Raw genomic sequence first — 24,631 nt, forward strand, 5'->3', positions numbered from 1 at the left:
GAAAATTTCAGACTAAAATGACAGACGTTGGAAATATGCAGCAGGTCAATCAACATCTCTGAGGAGGGGATAAGTTAATATTTCTGATCAAGATTTGGGAATATCAACTTTCCACAGATGCTTGCTAACCTGAGTATTTCCAGCATTTCCTGTTGAATGTATATCACAGCTTTGCATTACAAACTCCTGACCACAAGAAACCAGGTTGAAATTGTAAGCACTCATTTTACAAATGCCCCTTGGAGCAAGCAGGGGAATTCCTCTGTTTATGAATTTGTCACTTCTCGTTTCTGGAATGGTGCCTCCATTGACACAAGCCTACAGATTCTCCATTTAACAGATTTGCCACATGGTTTTAGCAGAACTAGAGGCCGATAACATGTTCACCACCTAAGATTTTCTGCAGGCATTCTCGGTGTACTTGAGTGGTATTGTTTTATATATTGCAGTGATGTAAACTTTTGTGACAATGAGCAATTTCTGTTTGTGTCATTTTGCAGGTTATATACCAAGCTATCTGGACAAGGATGAGCTTTGTGTTGTGTGTGGTGACAAGGCCACAGGCTACCATTATCGTTGTATCACTTGTGAAGGGTGTAAGGTAAGCAGCTCTGAGTCACCTTGTCCTTCACAAACACTTCCACAGTTAAGTCCACACAAGAACAACTCTACCTTGCATATACAATTGAAAATGGAACATGACCTGCCCCAGTGCAATCTCACCTGCTTGACATTCTCCCATGCTTCTTTGCTCCAGAAAAGACATGCAACAGATTCCCTAGCATTGTATTCTATCTCAAGTTGATAAACCATTACATAGGTAGTTTACTTAATGGACAAGAGCCCAGACTTTACCATGCTCATAAAGGCAAAGTGGTCAATATTCACTGTTGTTATTATGTGAAACTGACAACCACCCTGGTGTCACCACACCGCAGAAAGATGAGAAGGGATATTTCAATCCGATCACAGTCACAAAGGGTTTGATTTGTGACTGTGAAGGGCTGTTTTAGTGCTATTGCAAGATGAAATCCTAGAGAGGTTCAGATATAGAATTACTGGAAAAATTGGAAAGAAAAATGAAGTTGGCGATGGCGTGTATGGAGGGTCAAAATGGGCAGCACGAAGTGATCCTTAAAGAGTGGTTGGTTATTGAAGACTAATGTTGGGAATTTGGTGCAAATGGGGAAGAAAGGTCCTCCTTCAAATTCTTTTTTAGTGAATGTCATTCTTTTGTCTCTAGGTTAGGAAGTCGCAATATGCTATTATTTTACTACATTGGTAATCATAGAATCTACAGAGCAAAAGGAGGCCATTTGGCCCATCAAGCCTGCACTGACAACAATCCCACCCAGGTCCTGTCCTATCCCTGTAACCCCACATATTTTACACCCCTAATCCCCCTAACATTAAGGGGCCAATCAGCTCTGACTGCTTGGTTCTCCAGGATTGTGGCCAATTAACCTAACCCATGCATTTTTGGAGTGTGGGAGGAAACCGGAGTACCCGGAGGAACCCCATGCAGACACGGGGAGAATGTGCAAACTCCACATAGACAGTCACCCAAGGCTGGAATTGAACTTGGATCCTTGTAGCTGTGAGGCAGCAGTGCTATCCACTGTGCCATCCTTTAATCTATTTAAACTAACTTGAAATTTAAACTAAATAAACCAATGAACTAATAAAAGTAAAATAATTGATTCAATTGAAGAAAAATAAGTAATCAAACAAATAAAGGTAGACACGGTTGGTGCACCGTAAATGCAGCATGTGTGAGCTGATGGAGAGCATTGTGTTCCTGAACAGTCAGATCTGCAATCATTGTCTGCAGCTTGGGGAGCGTAAGAAATAAGAAAAGGAGTGACCACACAGGCTGTTAAGCTTGCTGTGCCAATGAATATAACCATGACAGATTGTCATCCTCAATTCCACTTTCTTGCCAACTTCCCATATCCCTTATCCTAAGACTGTGTCCCCATATTCTAGATGTCTAGCCAGGGAAAACAATCTCTTTGCCTATCCTGTCAAGCCCCTTCAGAACCTAGTATGGTTCAATGAGAACACCTCCCATTTTTTATAAACTCCAGCAATCATGGGCCCAGTTTACTCAGCCTCTCATCCCCAGGGACCAATCTAGTCAATATTTGCTGTATTGCTTTTAAGGCAATCCTTCCTTAAATATGAGGAACTGCCCACAATACTCCAGGTGTGGTCTCATCAAAGCTCTGTACAATTGTAGCAAAACTTTGTTATTCTTGTACTTCAATCCTTCTGCAGTAAATGCCAACATGCAGTTTGCCTTCCTAATTGCATGCTGTACCTGCATGCTACCTTTCTGTGTTCTTTGTATAAGTACTCCCTGAACATCAATATTTGGAAATTTCATGCCTTTTTAAAATATTTTGTTTTTTTCTTCTTAGCACCAAAGTAATTAACCTCCCACTTCCCTACAATCTGTTACCCTGTTGCCTACCCTGTCTTCCTCAGAGCTGACATTCCCATCTAGCTTTGTATCATTAGCAAACTTGGATACATTAGCCACATACTCATGGCACCAGCACTGATTCTTATAGCACTCCACTGGTTATAGCCTGCCAACTTGAAATTCCCTAATTTATCCCTAATGTCTGACTTCTGGCTGTTATGATGTGGAGATGCCAAACGTTGGACTGGGGTAAACACAGTAAGAAGTCTATCAACACCAGGTTAAAGTCCAACAGGTTTATTTGGTAGCAAAAGCCACTAGCTTTCGGAGCGCTGCTCCTTCATCAGGTGAGTGGGAGTTCTGTTCGCAAACAGGGCATATAAAGACACAAACTCAATTTACAAAATAATGGTTGGAATGTGAGTTTTTACAGGTAATCAAGTCTTAAAGTAAAGTGAAGTCTGACTGTTAACCAAACCTCCATCCATATTAATATATTACGTCCAACTCCATGTGCCCTTATTTTGCATATTACCCTTCTGCATGGCACCTTATCAAATGCATTTTTGAAATCCAAATATAGTCCAACTATTGGCTCACCTCTATCTACCCTACCAACTATGTCCTCAAAAATCTCTGAGAAATTACTCAAGCCATGATTACCCTTTCATCAAACCATGTTGAGTCTGTGGATTCATACTATTATTTTTTAAGTGCATTGTTAAAACTGCCTTGATAATAGATTCCAGCACTTCCCTAATGATTGATATCAAGTTAACTGACCTGTAGTTTCCTGTTTTCTCTCCCCCTCCCTTCTTGAATAGCATTACATTGGTTAACTTCCAATCTGCTGGGACCGTTGTCTAATCTGGGGAATTTTGGAAAATCATAAACAGTACATCCAGCATCTCTGCAACAATACCTTTTAAAACCCAAGTGTGCAGCTTTTAGGTGCAGGGTTCTATTGACCTTTAGCCCCTTGTGTTTCTCCAATGTGTTTTCCTCTACTTTCCTCATTCTTTGTAGCTCCTGCTTTCTTCCTATATCTGCTATGCAATTTGTGTCTTTTACTGTGAAGGCAGATACAAAATATTTGTTCAATGTCTTTGCCACTTCCTCATTTTCCATGATAAATTCTTCTGTCTCTTTAGGATACCAAAGATTACTTTGGCCAATCTCCTTTTCATAAACTTATTAAAGCTCTTACAGTCTGTTTTTATGAATGAATGAAACCCCTTTTGGTTTATGAATGCTGTTAGCTGTTCCTAGGTTGCTCTCAGTGCCACATGTTCAATCAATTGCCCCTTGCATCTATAGAAGTCTAGCGATAGCAATGAATCCCTCAGCTCTGGCAGCCTGGTTCCCCAGGTTTATAATGAATCACTCAAATTCATTGGCAGTTATGAACACGGCATTTGTAAGTGGCTGACTGTGCGATGCCACACATGTCCCCTTTCGGGCCCTGGAAAGACATGCAGGTGTAGAAATTCAATGCTGTGCTGATTTTTAAAGCTCCCAGTCCACAAAAATCCTCCTGAGAGAGCTGTCATAGGTGAGTGATGGAAGCCCATGACATCCTCAGCCACCTCTGACATTGCCTCTCTGACATTTACAGCTAGTTACACTGCCTGCAGTATATTCAATTACATGCCAATGCTCAGCATCCTGAGATGCCTGACCCTCTGCTTGTGCCACTTGATGGTGTTCTGGGTCACCCACTGCTGCTTCCTCTGCAGCTGTACCAGAGAGAGCAGAAGCACTTGACCCATCTTCCTGTATGCAGTGAAGTGCGAATGAAAGGCAGACAAGGATCTGATCAACCCCTCCCAATATTCCTGGATGGCCTACAGGCAGAGCAATGTTATTGAACTGAGGCCAGATATCTGTACTAGGACATGCTACAAAATATTTAATGGGGTCACAGCTAGTGCAAATAACAGGTCAGGGAGGGGGTTGGTAACCGTACTTCCAGGGATCCAATGAAACAGTTCAGAAAGGGGGAGAGGAGTAGCAACAATTCCACTTAAGTCAGCTGCTCAAAATCAGGAAGACTATGTTGCTGGATGGTAGGGAGTGGCTTGCTAATTACCATTTACTGTCCTCTGTCAGCTGATGAATCAGTACCTCACCATGTTGAAGACCACTTGGAAGAAGCGCTGAGGGTAGTTAAGGACATAGAATGTACTCTGGGTGGGGGACTTCACCAGGAGTGGCTCAGAAGCACCACTACAACTGTTGCTGAGTCCTGAATGTCATACCTGCTAAACTGGTCTTGTGCCAGGTGTGAGAGACCCAACAATGAGAATAAACATACTTTATCTCGCAAAACTACCTTTTACAAATGTATCAGTCTATGACAATATAGGTAGGAGTTATCATCATGCACCTTTGTTGTGACACAGTCTCATCTTCACACTCAGGATACACTCCATTGTGTTCATTGGCAGTACTGCCTTGCTAAATAGAGTAGATTCAGAACAAATCCAGCAATTCAAAACAGGGCATCCATGAAGAGTGATGGGCCATCAGCAGCAGCAAAATTGGATTCTATCTGTGATATCCTCATCCAACACATCCTGCACACTACCTTTCCAATCAAGCCAGGAATCAGTCTTATTTCAATGAGGAGATCAGCCCCAATTCAGTGACCAGTGTAGGAGAGCTATTCAGGAGCAGTGTGAGATGTGCCTAAGAAAGATGCCAAACTAGTGAAGGTAGAATGCAGGATTTATGCCAAGCAGTGTGCGATAGTGAAAAGCAATCCCACGTTCAAGAAATCAGATCAAACCTCTGCAGTCATGACACATCCAAGATTGGAGAATTAAATAACTAGCTGGAGGAGGAGACTCCACAAGCATCCCTGTGCTCAATAAAAAGGCATCCAGCACATCAGTGCAAAAGACAGGGCTGAAGTAACTGCAACTATCTTCAGCCAGAGATGCCAAGTGCGTGATCTGACTTGCCCTCCTTTTGAGGACCTTCTCATCACAAATGCCAGTCTTTAGCCACATCAATTCAGTGAAGCAAAGGCTATGGATCTGACAATGTTCAGCCTGTAACTCTGAATATTGGGCTCCAGAATTAGATGCACCACTAGCCAATGTATTCCAATAGAGCTACAATACTGGCATCTACCTGACAATGTGGAAAATTGCCTTGTATGACTTGTCCACAAAAAGCAGAACAAATCCAATGAAGTCAATCCATCAATTTACTCTCAATTATCAACAAAATTCTGGAAGACATCTTTGACATCAAGAACGCTTTCCCAGCAATAAACTGCTCACCGATGCCCATTTTGGATTCCACCAGAATCCCTTGGATTCTGATCTCATTACGGCTTTGGTCCAAAATGGACAAAAGAGCTGAATTCCTGAGTTGAGGTGAGAGTGACTGCCCTTAATATCAAGGTAGCATTTGACCAAGTGTGAATCAAGGAACCCGAGCAAAAATGGAGTCAGTGCAAATGATAGGGAAAACTGTCCACTACTTGGAGTCATAACTGACACAAAGGAAGATCATTGTGGTCATTGAAGTTTAATCATCTCAGCTCCAGGACATCACTCAGGGGAGTGTTTGAGGCCCAACCATTGCTTTACCAATGACATTCCTTCTATCATAAAAGACCAAATTGGGGTATTCACTGATGAAGGCACAGTGTTCAGCGCCATTCGCACCACCTCAAAAACTGAAGCGGTCATGTTCATGTACAGCAATATCTGGACATTTTTCACACTTGGGCTGCTAAGTGGCAAGTAATGTTCACACTATAGAAGTGCCAGGCAATGACCATCTCCAGAAGAGAATCTGAACCATCTCCCTTAACATCATTAACAAAGCTGAAGTCCCCAGCATCAGCATGCTGAGGGTTACCATTGACCAGAAACTGAACTGGTCTAGCTGACTACAAGAGTAGGACAGAGGCTGAGAATTTTACAGTGAATAACACACCACTCCCCAAAGCCAGTATATCATCCACAAGGCACATGTAAGGAAGGTGATGGAGTACTCCTACTTGCCTGAATGACTGCAGCGCCAAAAGCACTCAAGAAGCTCGACACCATCCAAGATCAAAGCAATCTGCTTGATTGACACCTTACTTATCACCCTAAACATTCGCTCCTTCCACCCTGAGCATAGTAGCTGCAGTGCTTCAACCAGATACACTACAGAAAGCTTTGCAACAGTATCTTCCAAACCCTAGAATCACATCTTAATTTTTCCTCAAAAGTCCTCTGGCACCTTGTCCCCCTTTCAACATCTCAAGATTCTCCAACTCTCTTAATTCTCCTTTAAAATCTTCGTTCACTAATGCCCATCCCAGTTTTTCATTAAATTATCTTCACTGCTTGCTTCCCTCGGCGTCTGGACTAATAAAATATTTTATTAAGCAGCGATTTTATAAAGGAGCCAAAATGTAAAGAACACAATTTTTCCCAGCTGTATACTGAAAAAACCAGTTGGTGATCTAATGCACCGGTTTCATAACACAGCCAGTGTGCACCCAAGTAAAAGTCTGGGTACATAGGAGATCTCAGCATTGTTGCTAGCCTTGCAAGAGGTTAGGCAGAGGATGCATTCCTTATAAGGCCCACAGTCGTCTTGGTGTAGTCATGGTGATCGCCTAAAGGAAAGAGTATTCTCTAAATCCTAATGATTTTTGTTTAGGGATTTTTCAGGAGAACCATTCAGAAAAACCTTCATCCAGCCTACAGTTGTAAATATGAGGGAAAATGCATCATTGACAAAGTAACAAGAAATCAATGTCAGGAATGCCGGTTCAAAAAGTGTATTACTGTTGGCATGGCAACTGACTGTAAGTAACTTTCATATTGATGTTTTAACTATTTTCTGGTTTACACTTTTAAAAATAACTTCTTTCACTTTCCCTTCACACTAAGCTGATTGCCGTATGCCATTCCACAGATGTTTACAATACAATTCTTTCCTAAAGTGTAAAGCAAATGTTGAAAATGCTCAAGAGGCATAAATATCATCCAAAACAGAAAAATAGGCAAATGTTTCAGGTGATGAGGGGATTCAGCTACTGTTCAATCTGCTGTGCTTTTGGTTTTTTGCATTTTCTGTTTTTTTATTTTAGACATGCACCATTTGTGCTTTTCTTTAAAACTGCAAAATCTTAGTAGATTATGAATGTTTGCAGATGTGAGTCAAAAAACTTCCTGAAATCACACCAGTAAGAATCTATTAAAATGGCATTTTGTTGTAATATGTTAGTGTAGTTACAGGATGGAGAATAATGATCACATAATGTAGAAAGAAGTGTGGTAATTTTGTTTTGTTGTTTCTTTGTGCTATTAGTGGTGTTGGATGATGGCAAACGGTTAGCAAAGCGTAAACTAATAGAAGAAAACAGGGAAAAGAGGCGCCGAGAGGAACTGACAAAGGCACTTGTAAACAAACCTGAGCCAACAGAGGAGGAATGGGAACTTATCAGAACAGTAACAGAGGCCCACATGGGCACCAATGCTCAAGGAATTCATTGGAAACAAAAGCGAAAATTTCTGGTAAGTTTCTCAGCAGCAAATAAAAATTAAATAGAATTTGTTCATTCTGCGCATTCCCTGAAATAAGCAGTGTCCTTCGCCTTTCTGTAGCTTGCAAACATTTTTGATGATATTCATCCTTCATGGTCACAGGTTTTGAGAAGCAAATAATTTTCACAGGTAGAAGCACAGTGGTTAGCACTGCTGCCTCACAGTGCCAAGGACCCTGGTTCGATTCCAGACTTGAGTGACTGTCTTTGTAAAGTTTGCATTTTCTCCCCATGTCTGCATGGGTTTCATCTGGGTGTTCCAGTTTTCTTCCACAGTCCAAAGATGTTGCAGGTTATGTGGATTGGCTATGCTGAAAATTGCCCCTTAGAGTCCAAAAATGTATAGGTTAGGAGGATTAAATGCGGGGAATTATGGGGATAGGGTGGGGAGTGGGCCTGGTGGAATGTTCTTTCAGAGAGTCGGCACAGACTCGATGGGCTGTACAGCCTCCATCTGCACTGTAGGGATTCTGTGGTTCTACAGAAAAGCTGTAAGAATCTGAAATCTTTCTTCTGTACCAAAAGGCTTATAATGCAATTCAAATAAAAACAAGTGTTCATGTGTTTTTTGCATTCACACAGCGCATGAGTCAGAACCCTGAGTGTTAGGGGAAGATGAGTTCTGCAAGTTTTTGTCCAATACAGCAGGAAAACACAGAAATGATGGCTTGTTAATATCAAGAAAGAGATGACACCGGGTAACATTTTACATAGAAACTTAGTGAGAATTATAACACATTGTTAGGATGTCCTATGGAATGATTAATCAGCCTTTCCTTCCATTATCTGATTAATTATCAAACTACTTTTTGCACCTATTCAGTAATTCCTCACTTAACATTGTGGTTGAATTGTGGAAACAAATCAGGTTTTCCCATTACAACCAATTTAAGAGCTCTTGTTAGGTTCTGTAGGATGTTTCTTATCAGAGAAAAAAAATTGAAACATTATGTGCTTAGTTGAAATGCTGAACATTCACAAATTTCTGTGTTCATAAATGAAATAACTTTTAAAATTTTAAAATTGTGAAAGAAATACGCTAACTCTTTCAGTTGGCTCCTGCTCCCTAGCTTCTCCCACGAGACACTTCCCTCTCCTTCTCCCTCCCACTCACCACTGCTCTAGGTGTTTGACCCTCCTGCTTACCACTTCTCCTGCTTCCCTTCCTCAAATCCTTGCTGTAACTGAGGGCTCAGGAAAGGGGCTGTGTGAAGGAGGAAGAAAGTGAGGGATTGCGAAGAACTGCCAACAGGAGTGTTGGGGAGAAAAGCGGCTAGTTAGAGGGTTGGGAAGCAGTGGAGAATCCAGCAGCAGGAGAGGATACTCTAAAATGGTATCACACTAATTATGTTGGCCTTGGTGCGAACGACATTAAAGCAGAAATCCTGAGACTAAGCGTGCTTGTCAGCCTCATTATGTCCGTGACATTAAGAAGCAGCACTGAATGAAGCATTTTAAAATGTGGACTTACTGTACTTGCCAACCGATGCTCTTAGGGGAAGAAATGGTGTTGTGGTATTGTCACTGGACTAGTAATCCAGACGCTCAGAGTAATCTCTGGGGACCCTGGTTCAAATCCCGCCACAGCAGATGGTGAAATTTGAATTGAACAAAAACCCGGAAGAGAAGAAAGTCTGATGACCATGAAACCAGTGTCAATTGTCGTACAAACCCATCTGGCTCTCTAATGTCGTTTCGAGAAGGAAATCTGCTGGCCTGGCCTACATGTGACTCCAGACCCACAGCAATGTTGTTGTCTCTTAAGTGCCCTCGCAAGGGCAATTAGGGATGGACAATAAGTGCTGACCCAACCAGCCACCCAGCAATATCCACATCCATTAAAAGAGTTTAAAAAACAGAATCTGCAGGTATATATGATCAACTGATCACATGCAAATATTGTTCATGCATTCTGAATTTCTCCAGTGAACTAACCGCTGGATAAGATTCTTCTGGATCACATTTGAAAATTGAAAGAGGCAATCTTACTGGCTGGTCACGCCAGTTGATCAAAGTGGCAGCTGGTAAGATCAGACAAGAGACAAAGAAGTTGAACTTACACCCACTTTCGCAATATTACTGGCCCCATTCTACCTGCGAAATTAGCCTCGTGTCTGGGAAAGGGGTGATCGGCTGTGGGGAGGCAGCAATGTCCGGGAGGGTGGGAGGGCTGGGAATGGGAGCTCGGGGCACTTGTGCAATAGTACACCTGAAGCTCAGCATCATGAATAGGCTCTGCCCACTCCCCCTACTGGCAAGTATTACATTTTGCCTCTTTTGTGCTAAGGGCCGAACAATTGTGCCTGGGAGAGTGCCCAAAAAATGGGCGTGATCCTCTCCCATTTTCATGCATGTTCTACGCTTAGAATTTTTGCAGAAGACTGCCCTCTTAATGTCTTGGCAGACCTATCTTTATCACAGCACCATTTGACCTTGTATATGAATGCTTGAAATCATACTACAGAATTGCTTTTTTTAGGTGATATTTGGGTTTCTCTATATTCAACAGGTGAGCGAGCCACCAAGTTTCCTCAAGAATCACTCAAATGTCTCATTATCCTCTCTTATTCCCCTTTACTGCCATCCTTTCAGATCAGTGGCACAATCTCTTCCATCCCTTCTCCCTGGCCCCTGTCAGTTCAATAAGAAGTCTCACAACACCAAGTTAAAGTTCAACAGGTTTATTTGGTAGCATAAGCCACAAGCTTTCAGAGCGTTGCTCCTTCATCAGGTGAGTGGGAATTCTTTTCACAAACAGGGCATATAAAGAGACAAACTCAATTTACAAAATAATGGTTGGAATGTGAGTCTTTATAAATAATCAAGTTTTTAAGATATAGACAATGTGAGTGGAGAGAGGGTTAAGCACAGGTTAAAGAGATGTGAATTGTCTCCAGCCAGGACAGTTAGTGAGATTTTGCAAGCCCAGGTAAATCGTCAGTGTTACAGATAGTGTGACATGAACCCAAGATCCCCGTTGAGGCCATCCTCATGTGTGCGGAACTTGGCTATCCGTTTCTGCTTAGCAATAATGCGTGGGCTTGCAAAATCTCACTAATTGTCCTGGCTTCCAAAATTTCCAACACCAACATCCTTGAAATCAGAAAATAGCATTGAAAGAAATAAGAGACAAAACTTTTTTAAAAAGCGATTGATGGTGCATTGAGGGGGTGGCAAGCTTCATGTTGAATGCATGACTGGTATTACTACTTATTGTTGTAACAAAATAGTGATATTGAGAGTGGAAGTGCACAAATAATTTCACAAAGCAATAATTTCACGTATCATTTTGTTCATTCTCTAGCCTGAAGATATCGGGCAAGCGCCAATAGTAAATGCATCTGAAGGGAGCAAAGTAGACCTGGAAGCGTTCAGTGAGTTTACAAAAATTATCACACCCGCAATTACAAGGGTCGTAGATTTTGCCAAAAAGCTACCAATGTTCTGTGAGGTAGGATTTTTATTTCTATTTCTTGTATTTCTTTAATGGAATATTTGAATCGCAGCTTCCCATTGTTGTCCAGCTGGGTGGGTTTCACTCACCTAGTTCCATTCTTATCCACCTAACTGTAAGCAGAGAATTACCTCTAATGACTTCTCTTACCGTTCCTGCACCATTATCTGTTCTGTCCTGCAAGCAGCCATTGGTGACCCCTCCTATTTTTCAGCTATGCTGCCCCTCAGTAACATCCTCCAAAACATGTCAACTTCCACATGTATATTACCAACTCCCAGCTCTACTTTATCACCACATCACTGGACCCCACCACTCTTATTAAATTGTTCAACATCCCAGGATTGGATAACCAGAAATTTCCTTCAACAAAGAGTTGGAAAACTGAAACAATTGTCTTCTGTCCACACCACAAATTCCACCAACTTGTCACTGTCTTCCTAGCAGCTGTCTGAGGCTGAACTAGACTGTTAGAACCTTAATGTTATATCTGACTGTGAACTTACGTCATGTCTGCATTATCACTAAGACCATCTATTTCCACTGCCTTTAGATTGCCCAACTTCTCTGCTGCCTCAAACTGCCTCTGCTGCCTCAAACTGCCTCTGCTGCCTCAAACTATTTTGCCTTTGTTATGTCTAGACTTGATTATCCCAATGCATTCATTGTTGACTACCAATCTTTGCCCTCTGTAATCTTGACATCATTCAAAACTCTGCTACTCATCCTAACCTGCTCCAAATTCTGTTCCCCCGAATCCTAATGCTAGTTGATCTATTCTAGTTAAGCAATGATTTTAAACTTCACACCCTCCAGTGCCTCACCTCGTCTCTATCTCTGTAATCTTCTCCAGCCTCTCATCCTTAAGATACCTGCGCTCTGCTAATTCAGGCCTTTAGATTTTAATCTTTCTGTCATTGGTAGCTGTGTCTTCAGCTGCCAAGGTCTTAAGCTCTGGAATTCCTTCTCTAATCTTCTCTGCTTCTCAACCCTGTTTTCCTTCTCTAAGGCACCCCTTAAGCCTTATCCCTTTGACCCGGCATTTGGCCATCTGCCTAATGACCAGACATCCTGTTCTGTACCAGACAGTCGAATTTCATTTGGCCCGATTGCAGTAGCTGAGTCCCTTCGGCCCAGTGTATTGAAGCTCAAGCTGTTTGCAAAGCAGCCCAGAGTGAGTGAAGATCTGTTTATTCACAGGCACTCACTGACCATCTGAACCCAGGTCATTCAAAAATGAATTATATCAAAATCCACCCCTCACAGACTGGGCAATTCCAGACAGTCACTTTTCCACCCTGATTTGTTAAATATTGCTCATAATTATTTCCGGATTGGTGAGTATGCCCACCAAGAAAGGTCCTGTCAGACTTGCACTGTGTCCTTATAATGCTGCCCTCATGTTACATGATGTTGTCTATCAGTTCTATTGACTTGCACCAATGTCAGTTATTTGAAATCATTTCCGGGTCGGTAATATGCTTCCTTTAAACTTGAGCTATTTATGCCAAAAACAACTGGTATTTGTATAGTATCATTAACACAGAAAAATATTCCAAGGCACTTCTCACTTAAGCCAAAGAAGGTGACTAAAAACTCAGCCAAGGAGGTACATTTTGAACAGCAAGAAGAGGAAGAATATTTTCAATTATTTTGTGACTTTTCAATGTGACTAACCTCTTGAATGTGAACTGAACAGGTATTTTGTATTATTCTTCGCTACAGAAGATAACAAGTAACATTGCAGAAACAATTATAAATCAGGAAATGGAAGGGAGGGAGGAACTCAGGAAAATTACAATCACCAGAGAAATGGTACTGAGTAAATGTTTGGACAAGTATCTCTCAACCGTTCTTTCCCCCTTTAAGCACGTTTAATGAACTTCGTCCTAGGATCTTAAAAGAAGTGACTAGTGAGAATGTTGATACGTTGGTTTTAATTTTCCAAAACTCACTACATTCCAGGAAGGTCCCATTAGATTGGAAGAGAACAAATGTAACTCCATTATTAAAAAAGGGTGGGAAAAAAAGTAGAAAACTGCAGGCTGGTTAACTTAACTTCTGTCATAGAGAAAATATTAAGAGCTGTATTATTAAAAAGCAGGGCATATGGATAAATTCAAGGTCTTAGGTCAAATCAACATGGTTTTGTAAAAGGGAAGCCATGTTTAAGCAACTTGTTGGAGTTCTATTGGGAAGTAACATGTGTTGTGGATAAAGGGGAACCAGTGGATGTTAGTGTACTTATATTTCCAGAAGGCATTAGATGAAGTGCTACACCAAAGATTATTGTATGAAATTAAAGCTCTTGATACGCAGACAACATATTGGCCTCGGTAGAAGATTGGCTTGATAACAGAAAGTGGAGAGTAGACATAAATGGGTCTTTTTCAGATTGGCAAGATGTAATAAATGCTGTGCCACAGGGATCAGTGCTGGAATCTCAACTGTTCACATTTTCTATAAATGACTTGGATGAAGGGATGGTTGCTAAATTTGCTGACAACACAAAGGTGGGTAGGCAAATAAGTTGTACAGAAGGCATAAGGAGACTACAAAAGAAAAGAAAGGTTAAATGACTGGGTAAAGATCCTGCAAATGGAGTATAATGTGGGAAAATGTAAAATTGTCCATTTTCGCAGGAGGAATAAGAGAGAAGCATATTATTTAAGTGGTGTGAAGTTGCAGAGTTCTGAGATACAGAGGGATCTGGGTGTCTTAATGAATGAGTTGCAAAAGGCTCAAATGTAGGTGCAGCAAGTAATTACAAAAGCTAATAAAATGTCATTGTTTATTGCCAAGGGAATGGAATACAAAAATAGGAGGGTTATGCTTCAATTACTCAGAACATTGCTGAGATCGTGTTTTGAATAGTGTGTACAGTATTGGTCACTTGATTTAAGGAAGGATGTAAATGTGTAGGAAGCAGTTCAGAGAAGGTTGACCAGATCAGTACCTGGAATAGGTGGTCATCTTCTAAGGAATTGTGGACAGGCTAGGCTTTTTACACTGGAGTTTAGAAGGGCAAGATTGAACCATGTAAGATCCTGAGGGGTCTTGACAGGGAAGATGTGGAGAGGATGGGAAAATCTAGAACTAAAAGATCACTGTTTAAAAACATGGGGCCGCTCATTTAAAATGGCGCTGAGGCAAAGTGTACTCTCTGAGGGTTTCTTGCTGAAAAGACAATGGAAGTAGAGTCTTTGAATATCTTTAAGGCAGAGATGCATAGATTTTTGGTCAGTGAAGCAGTAATAGGTTGTCGGTGACAGGCAGGATGCAGATTTCAGATTACTATCAGATCAACCATGATCTTCTTAAATGGAAAAGCAAGTTCAGGGATCAACTGGCTTATTCCTGTTCATTATTTATATGTTTGTAAGATATTGAAGTCCTGATAATATTTCAATCTGCTTAATTTTGCTCTTCACCATGTAATAGTGGAAAGTTCACACCAAGTTATTGGAGTGGGCCCCATCATCTCGCCAAAGTCAGCACTAGGATGTCCAGATTATATTTTGGATGGGCTTCATTTGAATGTTGTTGACACCAAATGATTTCTCAGTATACTGGATGGCTGTAGGAGGGACAGGAATCGCCAGGCTCCCACACTGAACCTGCAATTGGTTCAGGGTTGTGAGGGAAGAGTAGTTGTTTCCAAAGAGGATGAAGCATGCACTGCAGTATTTTTGTAGAATCAGCAAGGGCATTTTAAGGCCTTTTCATTACTGATCAATGCCTGGTACAAATGGGCAGAACATGCATAGCTCAAGGTTCAAACTCCACTCCCACCTTTTACCTAAAACTTAGAAGCAGAATCCTACAATGCCAGCAGTACCCTGCTGAGAACATGGGCATGCTGGTTGCCCATTTGCAGGCCCAGCTCAGAGTTGCATCAGATAAATCTTGGGTTTCAGTGGATTGTGCTTAATAACTTCAGTTTAAGAACTCAAATAATTGGCGCATGTTTGGTGTTGTATGCAATAACGTTGTTATGAAGGAAGGCAGTGATGGGCAAATGGATCACTGAAAAAATTCAACTTTAAAAACAAGAAGAACAATCGTGCAAGTCCCAAATTGCTGTCGATGCAGATACATAAGCAATTTTATATTTTAAGGGGGAGGAAGGAATGAGTACTCTTTCTTTGTTTCAATGTTGTCTCTAGTTGACTCAGGAAGTAGTAATGAGGAAAAAGCTTCACTGCTTCCATAAGGAGAAGTATGAGATTTGCCAGTGCCCTGGAAGTAGCAAGGAGTTTCATGTGAGCAAAGAATGAAAAACAGCCCAGGAAACAGGCCCTTCGGCCCAACGAGCCTGATAACTAAAATTCAGAATTTGTTTGAAGGCTGTGCACTAACTGAACCAGTTATTAACAACAGCTAAACCTACTGCAATTTTTTTTATTAAAAATAAATTTGTAACAAGCTTTCTTCCCCCCCTTACATTGGAATGACGTTGAGCCAAAGAATAGAACTGTGGAAAGAACCCTTATTCTGGCTTGATCAAATGTTTTTGTTCTGGGACCTGCTTTAGGGCAATAAATCTTTTGCTTTTGCTGTGAAGAACAGCGCTTGAAATGATATTTGTTTTTAACTTGCTGCATGTAGATGTTGGAGTTAAGCTGCAGCCCTACAATCTGCTGACAGTATTTCTCCAATAGAAGAACAGCACTTTGAGCACACTCAGGCAGATGGAAATAAAATAACAAAATTCCATTGGGGTGGTACGATGGTGCAGTGGTTAGCACTGCTGCCTCACAGAGCCAAGAACCTGGGTTCAATTCGGGTCACTGTCTGTATGGAGTTTGCATGTTCGCCTCATGTCTGCATGGGTTTCCTCCAGGTGCTCTGGTTTCCTCCCACAGATGTGGGTATGCCGGCGTTGGACTGGCGTGATGTGGGTATGCCGGCGTTGGACTGGACTGACAACCTGGTGTTGTCAGACTTTTTACTGTGTTCCTCCCACAGACCAAAGATATGCAGGTTTGGTGCACTGGCCATGCTAAACTGTCCCTCAGTGTACCCGAACAGGCGCCAGAATATGGCAACTAGGGAATTTTCACAGTAACTTCACTGCAGTGTTAATGTAAGTCTACATGTGACAATGATAAATAAACTTAAATAAAACACATGTATTGACTGATATTATTTGTAATCTGTGAAATATAATCTAGATCTTTCTAATCATGCAATTTCAGAATTTTACCTATTGTTGTGATCCCACATCATTTCTTTTTCTCTAGTAAATTCTACAAATGTCTGATTGGGCTTCTTCCTGGTGGTCCTGAACTTCATTTGGTAAGCTTCAGGGTCAAGCTCATAAGCATTGAGTATTGCTCTTTTAAAGTGCTTCATAGTCTGCAGATTGCTCTTCTGACAGGCTCGTGTCCACATTTATAGCTGTACCTGTCAGGACACTTTGTAACATTAGGATCCAAGCACTTCTTGGCCACTTCAAATTCACAGCTATCTTTACAAATGAGGTGAAGCACCTTTCAACTCCATCCTCAGTAAACCCAGGCACTAAACGCAAATTTTAGTTGAATCAGAATCCTGAGTGGAATCAGAATCATCTGCCCTGCTCCCACCTCGCACTACCATCACCACCCCGGAGATACCCAACTGCACTCTAAACCTGTGTGATTGCTCTGCAGTTAAGGCAACAGGGAACTCCCTATGCTCTATCTCCCAGTAGCCTTGTGGTATATTTTCTCTCAGAAATTCCTTGTCTTCACTCTCTTGACACAGGCTGAACTCTCCCCTCTTTTTGTGTGTCTTGGTGTAACTTGAAGCTGAAGCTGGGCAACCATCCAGTTTTTTTTTCTACTTTGTGTTTGTTTTCCAAAATCAGTTAACTTTTTTATAACCCATCTCTTCAACTTCACGAGTGTGTGTGCATGTGTATGTGTGTACTATATTACAAACCAAACAGGTACCCGTTCTGTCACCTGGACATCTGGACACCCAGGTGCATACAGAAACTCTTTTTTACCTTACTTAATACAAGATATATTCAGCTTAAAAGTAGTTTATCAGGAAGGTGCCATCCCTACCATTACCTGATGGGGTTGAAGGTTTGGGTGCCATACTGAAAAAGCAGCTGGACAGCCATTCACTCGCTGCAAGCCAGGAGCATCAGTCTGGCTGTCGTTCAAGAGTAAAGACCAAATGCAGAAAGCAGAATGTCACAAAGCAGATAATCAATGGCCCTATGGTTCAGTGAAGCCTGGCTACAGGTTCTCCCCCACACCATTCAGGAAAGGTAAGAGCAGGCGGTACTGTTCCCAGGGCTGGCAGCAGGAGGCCCTCTCAGCTCATCATGACAGCCTGGATGGAGAATACAGTGGGGGTTAGTCCCTATGGAGTCCAGAAGAGACCCACAAGAAGGACAAATGATCTGCTGGTCTCCGCCAAGGTAAGTGGCACGATCTACTCACCGCAAACCGACATTTTTAAGTGCATCAGGCAGTGTAAGTGTGCAGTTGCACATGGGAGTCAGACAGGAGTTTGAGCGGAAGAATTTGGCAGCAGATAGGCCATGTGCATTGAATGTGTGGCAGACACTTCATGCTGTCAGTTGATCTATCAGTTGCAGGACATCTTGTTTGTCCATTTACTGGAGAGGTCTCAGAAGCCGGCAGAGGCATGCATGTTCCTAGACTGCTCGTGCAGCCATTTGGATGGCACTCAGTCCTTCTGGCTGTCTGCAGAACAAGGACAAAAACAACAGGAGGGTCCAGGCCTAGGCCCAGGCCCAGGCCAGTGGCTGCATTCTCCATATTCAAGTCCTCATCAAATGAGAGGATGGGAGTGCAGAAATAATTGGGGAGGGAAGGCACTGAGCCTGACCAAAGGATAGACAGGACTCCCCCAGCGAGACAGGACTTCCCCAGCAATCCAGTGAGAATGGCTCAAATCTGCAGTTAAATGCATCATCAGGCCTCCATTAAATCTTTTCCCTCTTCATTCCAGGTATCAAGAAAAGGGGGAGATATGGAGACCTCCCACGGAGCCAGCTCCAAACCAATCTCTGAGAATGATACTTCAGATTCCACAGAGGATGCACAGTTACTGCATTCACCTGCACTCTCCACCAGCACAGAGACATTCATCTCACTGGTTGCATGTACTAGAGTAGATTTGAGGTCACAATCTGGTGAGAATATCACAGACATAGATTCACAGTTAGTGGATGAAATGACAATTGAGATTTCTGATGCTTAAAGGTTTGAAGGAGACCAGTCTACTGCTGAGACCCATGCAGATAATGAGCCTCTAGACTACACTATATGAGCCATGTTGGAGATGCAGAGATAGGAACATCAGGCTGAGGTGCCAGAGACTGTGCAGTGACTTGACTGAAGACTGGAGGAGTTCACCCACATTCTGCCTACTGTCGTTCTCCAGAGTGCAAATACGTGGCTATCTCCGTGGAAAAGATGAAGACAGCCTTGGAGGCCTAAATCCAGCAGAGAACGTAGGGACTACTGGATACACACTCAGACCTACACCCCATAACATAGCCATGGGCAGACAAGCCCCTGATAATTCACTAGCTAACAGATTTTAGGCAGAATTAGCTGACATTAGTTATCCTTTACTATTTGATTTTCTATTCTCTTCCAACTGGTAGACCTCAGCTCTGTTTTTGTAACAGGTGTTATACGTTTCTCTTGTATCTTAATTTATGATAGCTGAATTAAATTGCACTACTTAATGTCAGCCCTGCTGGTGGTGTGACCTTTTGCATTTGTGAAACTATGCGAATGTACAGCCTGCACTGCCTCGTGCTACTCAGGTCATTTTCCTGCCTGGCCCTGGGCCAACCTGCACTGGTTTCCCTTCATTTACACCTGAACCAGTAGAAAGGTGGGATTGCCTGGAGCCTGCATTATCAAGGCCTCAGAGGATCTGGGAACTAATTGCAGTGATCTGTCTAGTGAGTAAATTCTTTGCAGATTAGCCTCCATCTCTGAGCCTCAAAGACAATGCTAAACTCTGCCTGACTTGCTTCTAAATATGGCATCCCCACCCGTGCCAGCTGACGAACATCCTAGAAGATCATATATGACTATGCGTTGACTGGGTGATGATGACTGTGTGCTGTTGTCCACCACACTTGGAGACATCCACCTCCTTTCTTTCCACCCTGGGACAGCAGCAGATACCAATCATCACACAATGTATGGCAGACAGTTTCAGACCTTGATGGAGTGGGCGAATAATTAACAGGGTGCCCCTTTAGCCCGAAGTGTGAAAGATTGACTCCTCCCATATTTAATGCTGGATGAATTTTACAAACTGCAAAAAAGCTCACAACTTCAGCATGGTACATCTGACGTTTGCAAAGGTCTGTTACCCTCCCCCCACTATCAAGATCCCCATCCTCCCACACAATCATTGCCTTATCATTCCCCACCCTCCTGTAACCATTCAACCTCTCCCTGTTACCTGGGGGGACCCAGTTGTAATTTTTGTGGTGATTCCTGATGTCCCCCTGTTCCATCATTATTAATGTGCCCATGACCCTCCTGACCCCTCCTATTCTCAACACCAGCTGTATTCTGAATTTCCAAGACTCTCACTCCCATAAGACCATCCACTACCCATCTATGAGCCTAGCACTTGCTCTCTGCTTGCTCTCCCCTGACTATCACTGTGCCCTCAGCCTCCCATGCTCAGCCTCCCATACCCTCATTCAAACCCTTAGAACTAAATGCTTGAACTCACCAACTACAACCTTTACCCATCTTTCCATGAAGCTCATGGACTAAAGGGATCTTCCACCACCCCACAGCGGGACCAAGGCATGTATGATTTCTAAATAAGTCCCAGATAGTCTGGCTTCCTTTCCTCCCTGAGTCTGCCTACCCTGTCTAGTCACTGTTGCATTGTTCCTCACTTAGCCTGCCTCCCCTGTCCAGCCTCCGCACCCCACTGGCCTTGCCTCCACTGGCTGAGCTCCATGCAGCTTGGCTTATTGGTACCTTAGTTATCAGACTGACATTTACAAGAGTCCCTAAGAAGGTCACAGCAACCGCTAGCTACTCACTCCAAAATCCAGGAGGAAGTCTACCTTTCCAGATGCATGCCTCTTATATGACATTATAATCCATAATTATGAATGTCATAACTTCACACTGGGAGATAACTTAATTTGGAGGGGACACATATATCAGGTGAGCTGGCCTTTTCTTGAGCATGCAAATACATGCAAAAGGGCTTCCCAACACTATTCATCAGGAAGCTTGACCCATCTTTTGAAGTCCGAGAACTTGATTGCAAAAGTTCATCCCACTGTCGGGAAATTGCTTTTTGGCTTCCCACAAATTAAGTTTCCCCCGCTCGACACCCTTCCAACTCCAGATGGACCTGGAAGATTTCAGCCATTGTGTCACCTCGTACAAGAAGCTTGCGCATTTGTGCGAGGTGCTGGTGAGCACGTATGAAATGATAGCAATGCCTTCAGGAAGAGAGTTGGAAAGAGGAGCAAAACATCTACAATATTATCAGTAAAGTGATTATAATGGTTTAAAAGAAGAATGTGCTTTTATAAAGGTCCTCAGATCCCCCAGAGTACTTCACAGTTAGTGAAGTTCTTTCACAGTGTAGTCACAGTTGTTAGTTTATGGGTCAACCAGAAACCTTAGGTATAGAGTTTAAGACATAAAATTTCATACGTTTGTCTGCTGATGACTTTAGACACGCAAACCAGAGACAGACAACTCTGTGTCCCTCTTTGGCTCAAATCTGAGCCATCTCTTAATTTGAAACAGGATAATAGCAAACAGGCGAGCTACAAAGATACAGATATGTTTGAGCAGTTTGGTGATTAAACTGCAGTTACTTTGGTGTTGCTACCTATCATAATTGGCTAAAAGACCCACTTTGAGGGAATTTGAACCATTTGCTACAGCTACATACAAACAGATTAAGTTTGCATTCAAACGGTGCAAAGTTAAATCTGTGGGCCATGGCTGGGGCCATGCTGTCCACGGTGCCAGAATAAACTCTGCAGAGTAGCCAGTTAAACATGGTCAAAGGCTGAATTAGCTTAAATACTCAGCCTGCAACAAAATCATGCTCGCAAGAAAAATTAGAACATAAACAAATGACAGCTACCAGTGTTTGAGTACAAATAATGTTTGATTGACTGATTCCTCCTTTATTTTCTAGCTGCCATGTGAAGACCAGATAATTCTTCTGAAAGGCTGCTGTATGGAAATCATGTCCCTTAGGGCAGCGGTTCGCTATGACCCTGAGAGTGAGACTTTAACTCTGAATGGTGAGATAGCTGTCAAAAGAGAACAGTTAAAAAATGGAGGCCTTGGTGTTGTATCTGATGCAATCTTTGATCTGGGAATATCTTTGTCTGCGTTCAACTTGGATGATAGTGAAGTGGCTCTGCTCCAGGCTGTGCTTTTGATGTCTTCAGGTACAATGACCTTTTCTACAGTGTTTTATAAAACATTTTGCTGCAAATGAATTGCTTTTTTTTTGTGTTCTTTGCGGTAACTCAAACTCTATATGTGTCCCTCAGGCAGACACCAAATGCTTAATGGAGGAGGTTTTATTTTTGGCTTAGTTTATTCGTAAATGAATTAAGTAGTAGAGCAAATCCACTCACCTGGTGCAGGGGATAGAATGAAATAAAAGATGCCCAGATTACCTGCTCAGCATGGATTTATCATCTAACATTTCAGAGTTTAATGTCATAAAGCTGTCCAGCTGCTACTGTCAGTGATCTGACCATCAGTGTTGGATGACATTCTTAATCACCCTGGTCTAATGTTACATGTACCATTTTCCAGGTAATTTGCAATGACATGGCAATGGTTGATGCTGGTGTTATAGAGAATTATGTTCCAAGAAATCTTTTTTTAATATCGTAGACTGAGAAATTCAGGTTTATGCAAAAATGGAAAATGTTAGACTCTAGTGGGAGGAAAATGCAAGTTGCCTTTTTCAGCAGTGTCCTTACAGAAATGAAAAATAGCCAACTAATAAAAAAAGACAATGGGCAAAGGGGAAAAACAAATTTTTCAAGAATAGAATGAAGATTCAGTTAATTGGTAAATGGCCTGTCAGTTGCTTAAATGAAAAGCAGGATGGAAAGATGCAACCCAGTTAAGCTGTAATGACAGTAATGTCAGTAGCATTGTGATATGTTACTGGACTAGTAGCTAAGACTAATACTCTGAGACATGAGTTTAAATTCCACTACCACATCTGTGAGAATTTAAATTGGTGAATAAACCTGGAATAAAATGTTTGTCTTATTAATGATCATAAAACTATTGTCTTTCTACTATTGCCTTTCAAAACTATTGTTCTTCAAGAAGGAAGTTTGCTATCCTTACTGGTTTGGCCTACACACTACAATGTGTTTGGCTCTTTACTGCTCCCTGAAATAACCCAATAAGCCACTCAAAGTACTTTGGGTGCACCTACACCATATTTATGTTCACAAATGTAGCTCACAACTACCTTCTCAAAGGCACTTAGGGATAGGAAACAAATGCTGGTCTTGTCAGCAATGTTCACATCCCACAAACAGTTTCTTTTTAAGTGCCAAACACATTAAAGGAGTAAAACTTGCAACTAGTTAATGAAGAAAAAAGATGAGAAAATGCCAGAAATTGAACAAGTCTGGCTGAAAAGAGTGACATGTTGCAGAAGCTTTCATCTTGCACTCATCAGGACAAACACAAAAATGCCAAATTTCAAACAATGACAACTTATACTACAGGGTAAATGGGTGCTGATTGGTTGGCAGGTTAAGTCTAGTCAAAGTATGACCATGAAGAAGGCAGCAGGGAAATCACTGGCTGCCCAAGTTCCTGGGTAATTCAGAAAGGCACAAAAAGTGAACATATTTGTTTTGTTTGTTTAAAAACAAACCTGTCCTGCATATGAATGTGTGTTGCTTCTTGCAAGTTAAATGAACTTCATTATGAGCTCAACGAGAAGCTTCGCAACATGTCTCCCTTTTCAGCAGATTGAATATACAGAAAGCCTGTATTTCAAATCTGAAATAGAATCTCAAACGCTTGACAATTCATAGAATCATAAAAATGCAAAGAAATCACACAAGGAAGCTATTCAGCCATTATGTTTGTGCCAGCAAATCTCACAAAACAAAGTAACAACAAAGATGAAAATTCTACCTCTGATCATCGTTATACTTGCAATTAAATGAGACTTGCACCATGTACAGTGATGGGACCATGATCCTAGCCACGTATCTAGCCTTGGAGCATTCACATACTGGAGTTCTGTTGACGGTGCAGAGGGACCTTGGGGTCCTTGTGCATGAGTCGCAAAAACCCAGCTTGCAAGTGCAGCAGGTGGTCAGGAAGGCGAATGGGATGCTGGCCTTCATAGCGAGGGGGATTGAATATAAAAGTAGGGAGGTCTTGCTGGGCTGTATAGGGCATTGGTGAGGCCGCAGCTGGAGTACTGTATGCAGTTTTGGGCGCCGTACTTACGCAAGGATATTTTGGCCTTGGAGGGAGTGCAGAGGAGGTTTACTAGGCTGATACCGGAGTTGAGGGGGTTGAGCTATGAGGAGGGGCTGAATAAACTAGGCTTGTACTCGTTAGAGTTTAGAAGAATGAGGGGAGATCTCATTGAGACGTATAAGATGATGAATGGGATGGATAGGATAGAGGTGGAGAGACTCTTCCCGCTCAGAAAGGATAGTAGGACTAGGGGGCACAGCCTCAAGATAAAGGGGGGGCGGTTTAGAACGGAGTTGAGGTGGAACTTCTTCACTCAAAGGGTGGTGAATCTCTGGAATTCTCTGCCTGTTGAAGTGGTGGAGGCTACCTCGCTAAATATTTTTAAGACGCGGGTTGATGGGTTTTTGATAAGAGAGGGGATTAAGGGTTATGGGAAGAGGGCGGGAATGTGGAACTGAGCCACGACAGATCAGCCATGATCTTATTGAATGGCGGGGCAGGCTCAAAGGGCTAGATGGCCTACTTCTGCTCCTATTTCTTATGTTCTTATGTTCCAGGCCAATACCACTGAATCACACTGAGCTCGAGATGTAAAATTCAAACAGCATTTCTCAAGGACTTGCAAGATTGGCTTTCCTTTTCATCCTAATTTTACTTTTTTTCTTCAGTCAATGCTAGGCAGCACTCTGCAAACTCTTGTACAGGCCTTGACCATATATTTGCTTTAGTTTTAA

General features: G+C 42.2%; 1 protein-coding gene across 6 annotated transcripts in view; it reads left to right on the forward strand.

Annotated features, from left to right (window-relative positions):
* The window catches only part of LOC145354872 (thyroid hormone receptor beta), a 194,740-nt gene that overhangs the window by 154,483 nt on the left and 15,626 nt on the right, over nt 1–24,631 (forward strand). For all 6 annotated transcript variants that reach the window (XM_080206443.1, XM_080206453.1, XM_080206482.1 and 3 more), the window contains 5 exons: nt 501–601; nt 7,094–7,241; nt 7,748–7,953; nt 11,287–11,433; nt 21,613–21,871. In XM_080206443.1, coding sequence (XP_080062569.1) covers nt 501–601; nt 7,094–7,241; nt 7,748–7,953; nt 11,287–11,433; nt 21,613–21,871 — 861 coding nt within the window. The remainder of the gene's footprint in view (nt 1–500; nt 602–7,093; nt 7,242–7,747; nt 7,954–11,286; nt 11,434–21,612; nt 21,872–24,631) is intronic.

Source organism: Carcharhinus amblyrhynchos, chromosome 2 (genome assembly GCF_965287045.1).
Source record: "Carcharhinus amblyrhynchos chromosome 2, sCarAmb.v2.hapA, whole genome shotgun sequence".
NCBI classification, from domain to species: domain Eukaryota; kingdom Metazoa; phylum Chordata; class Chondrichthyes; order Carcharhiniformes; family Carcharhinidae; genus Carcharhinus; species Carcharhinus amblyrhynchos.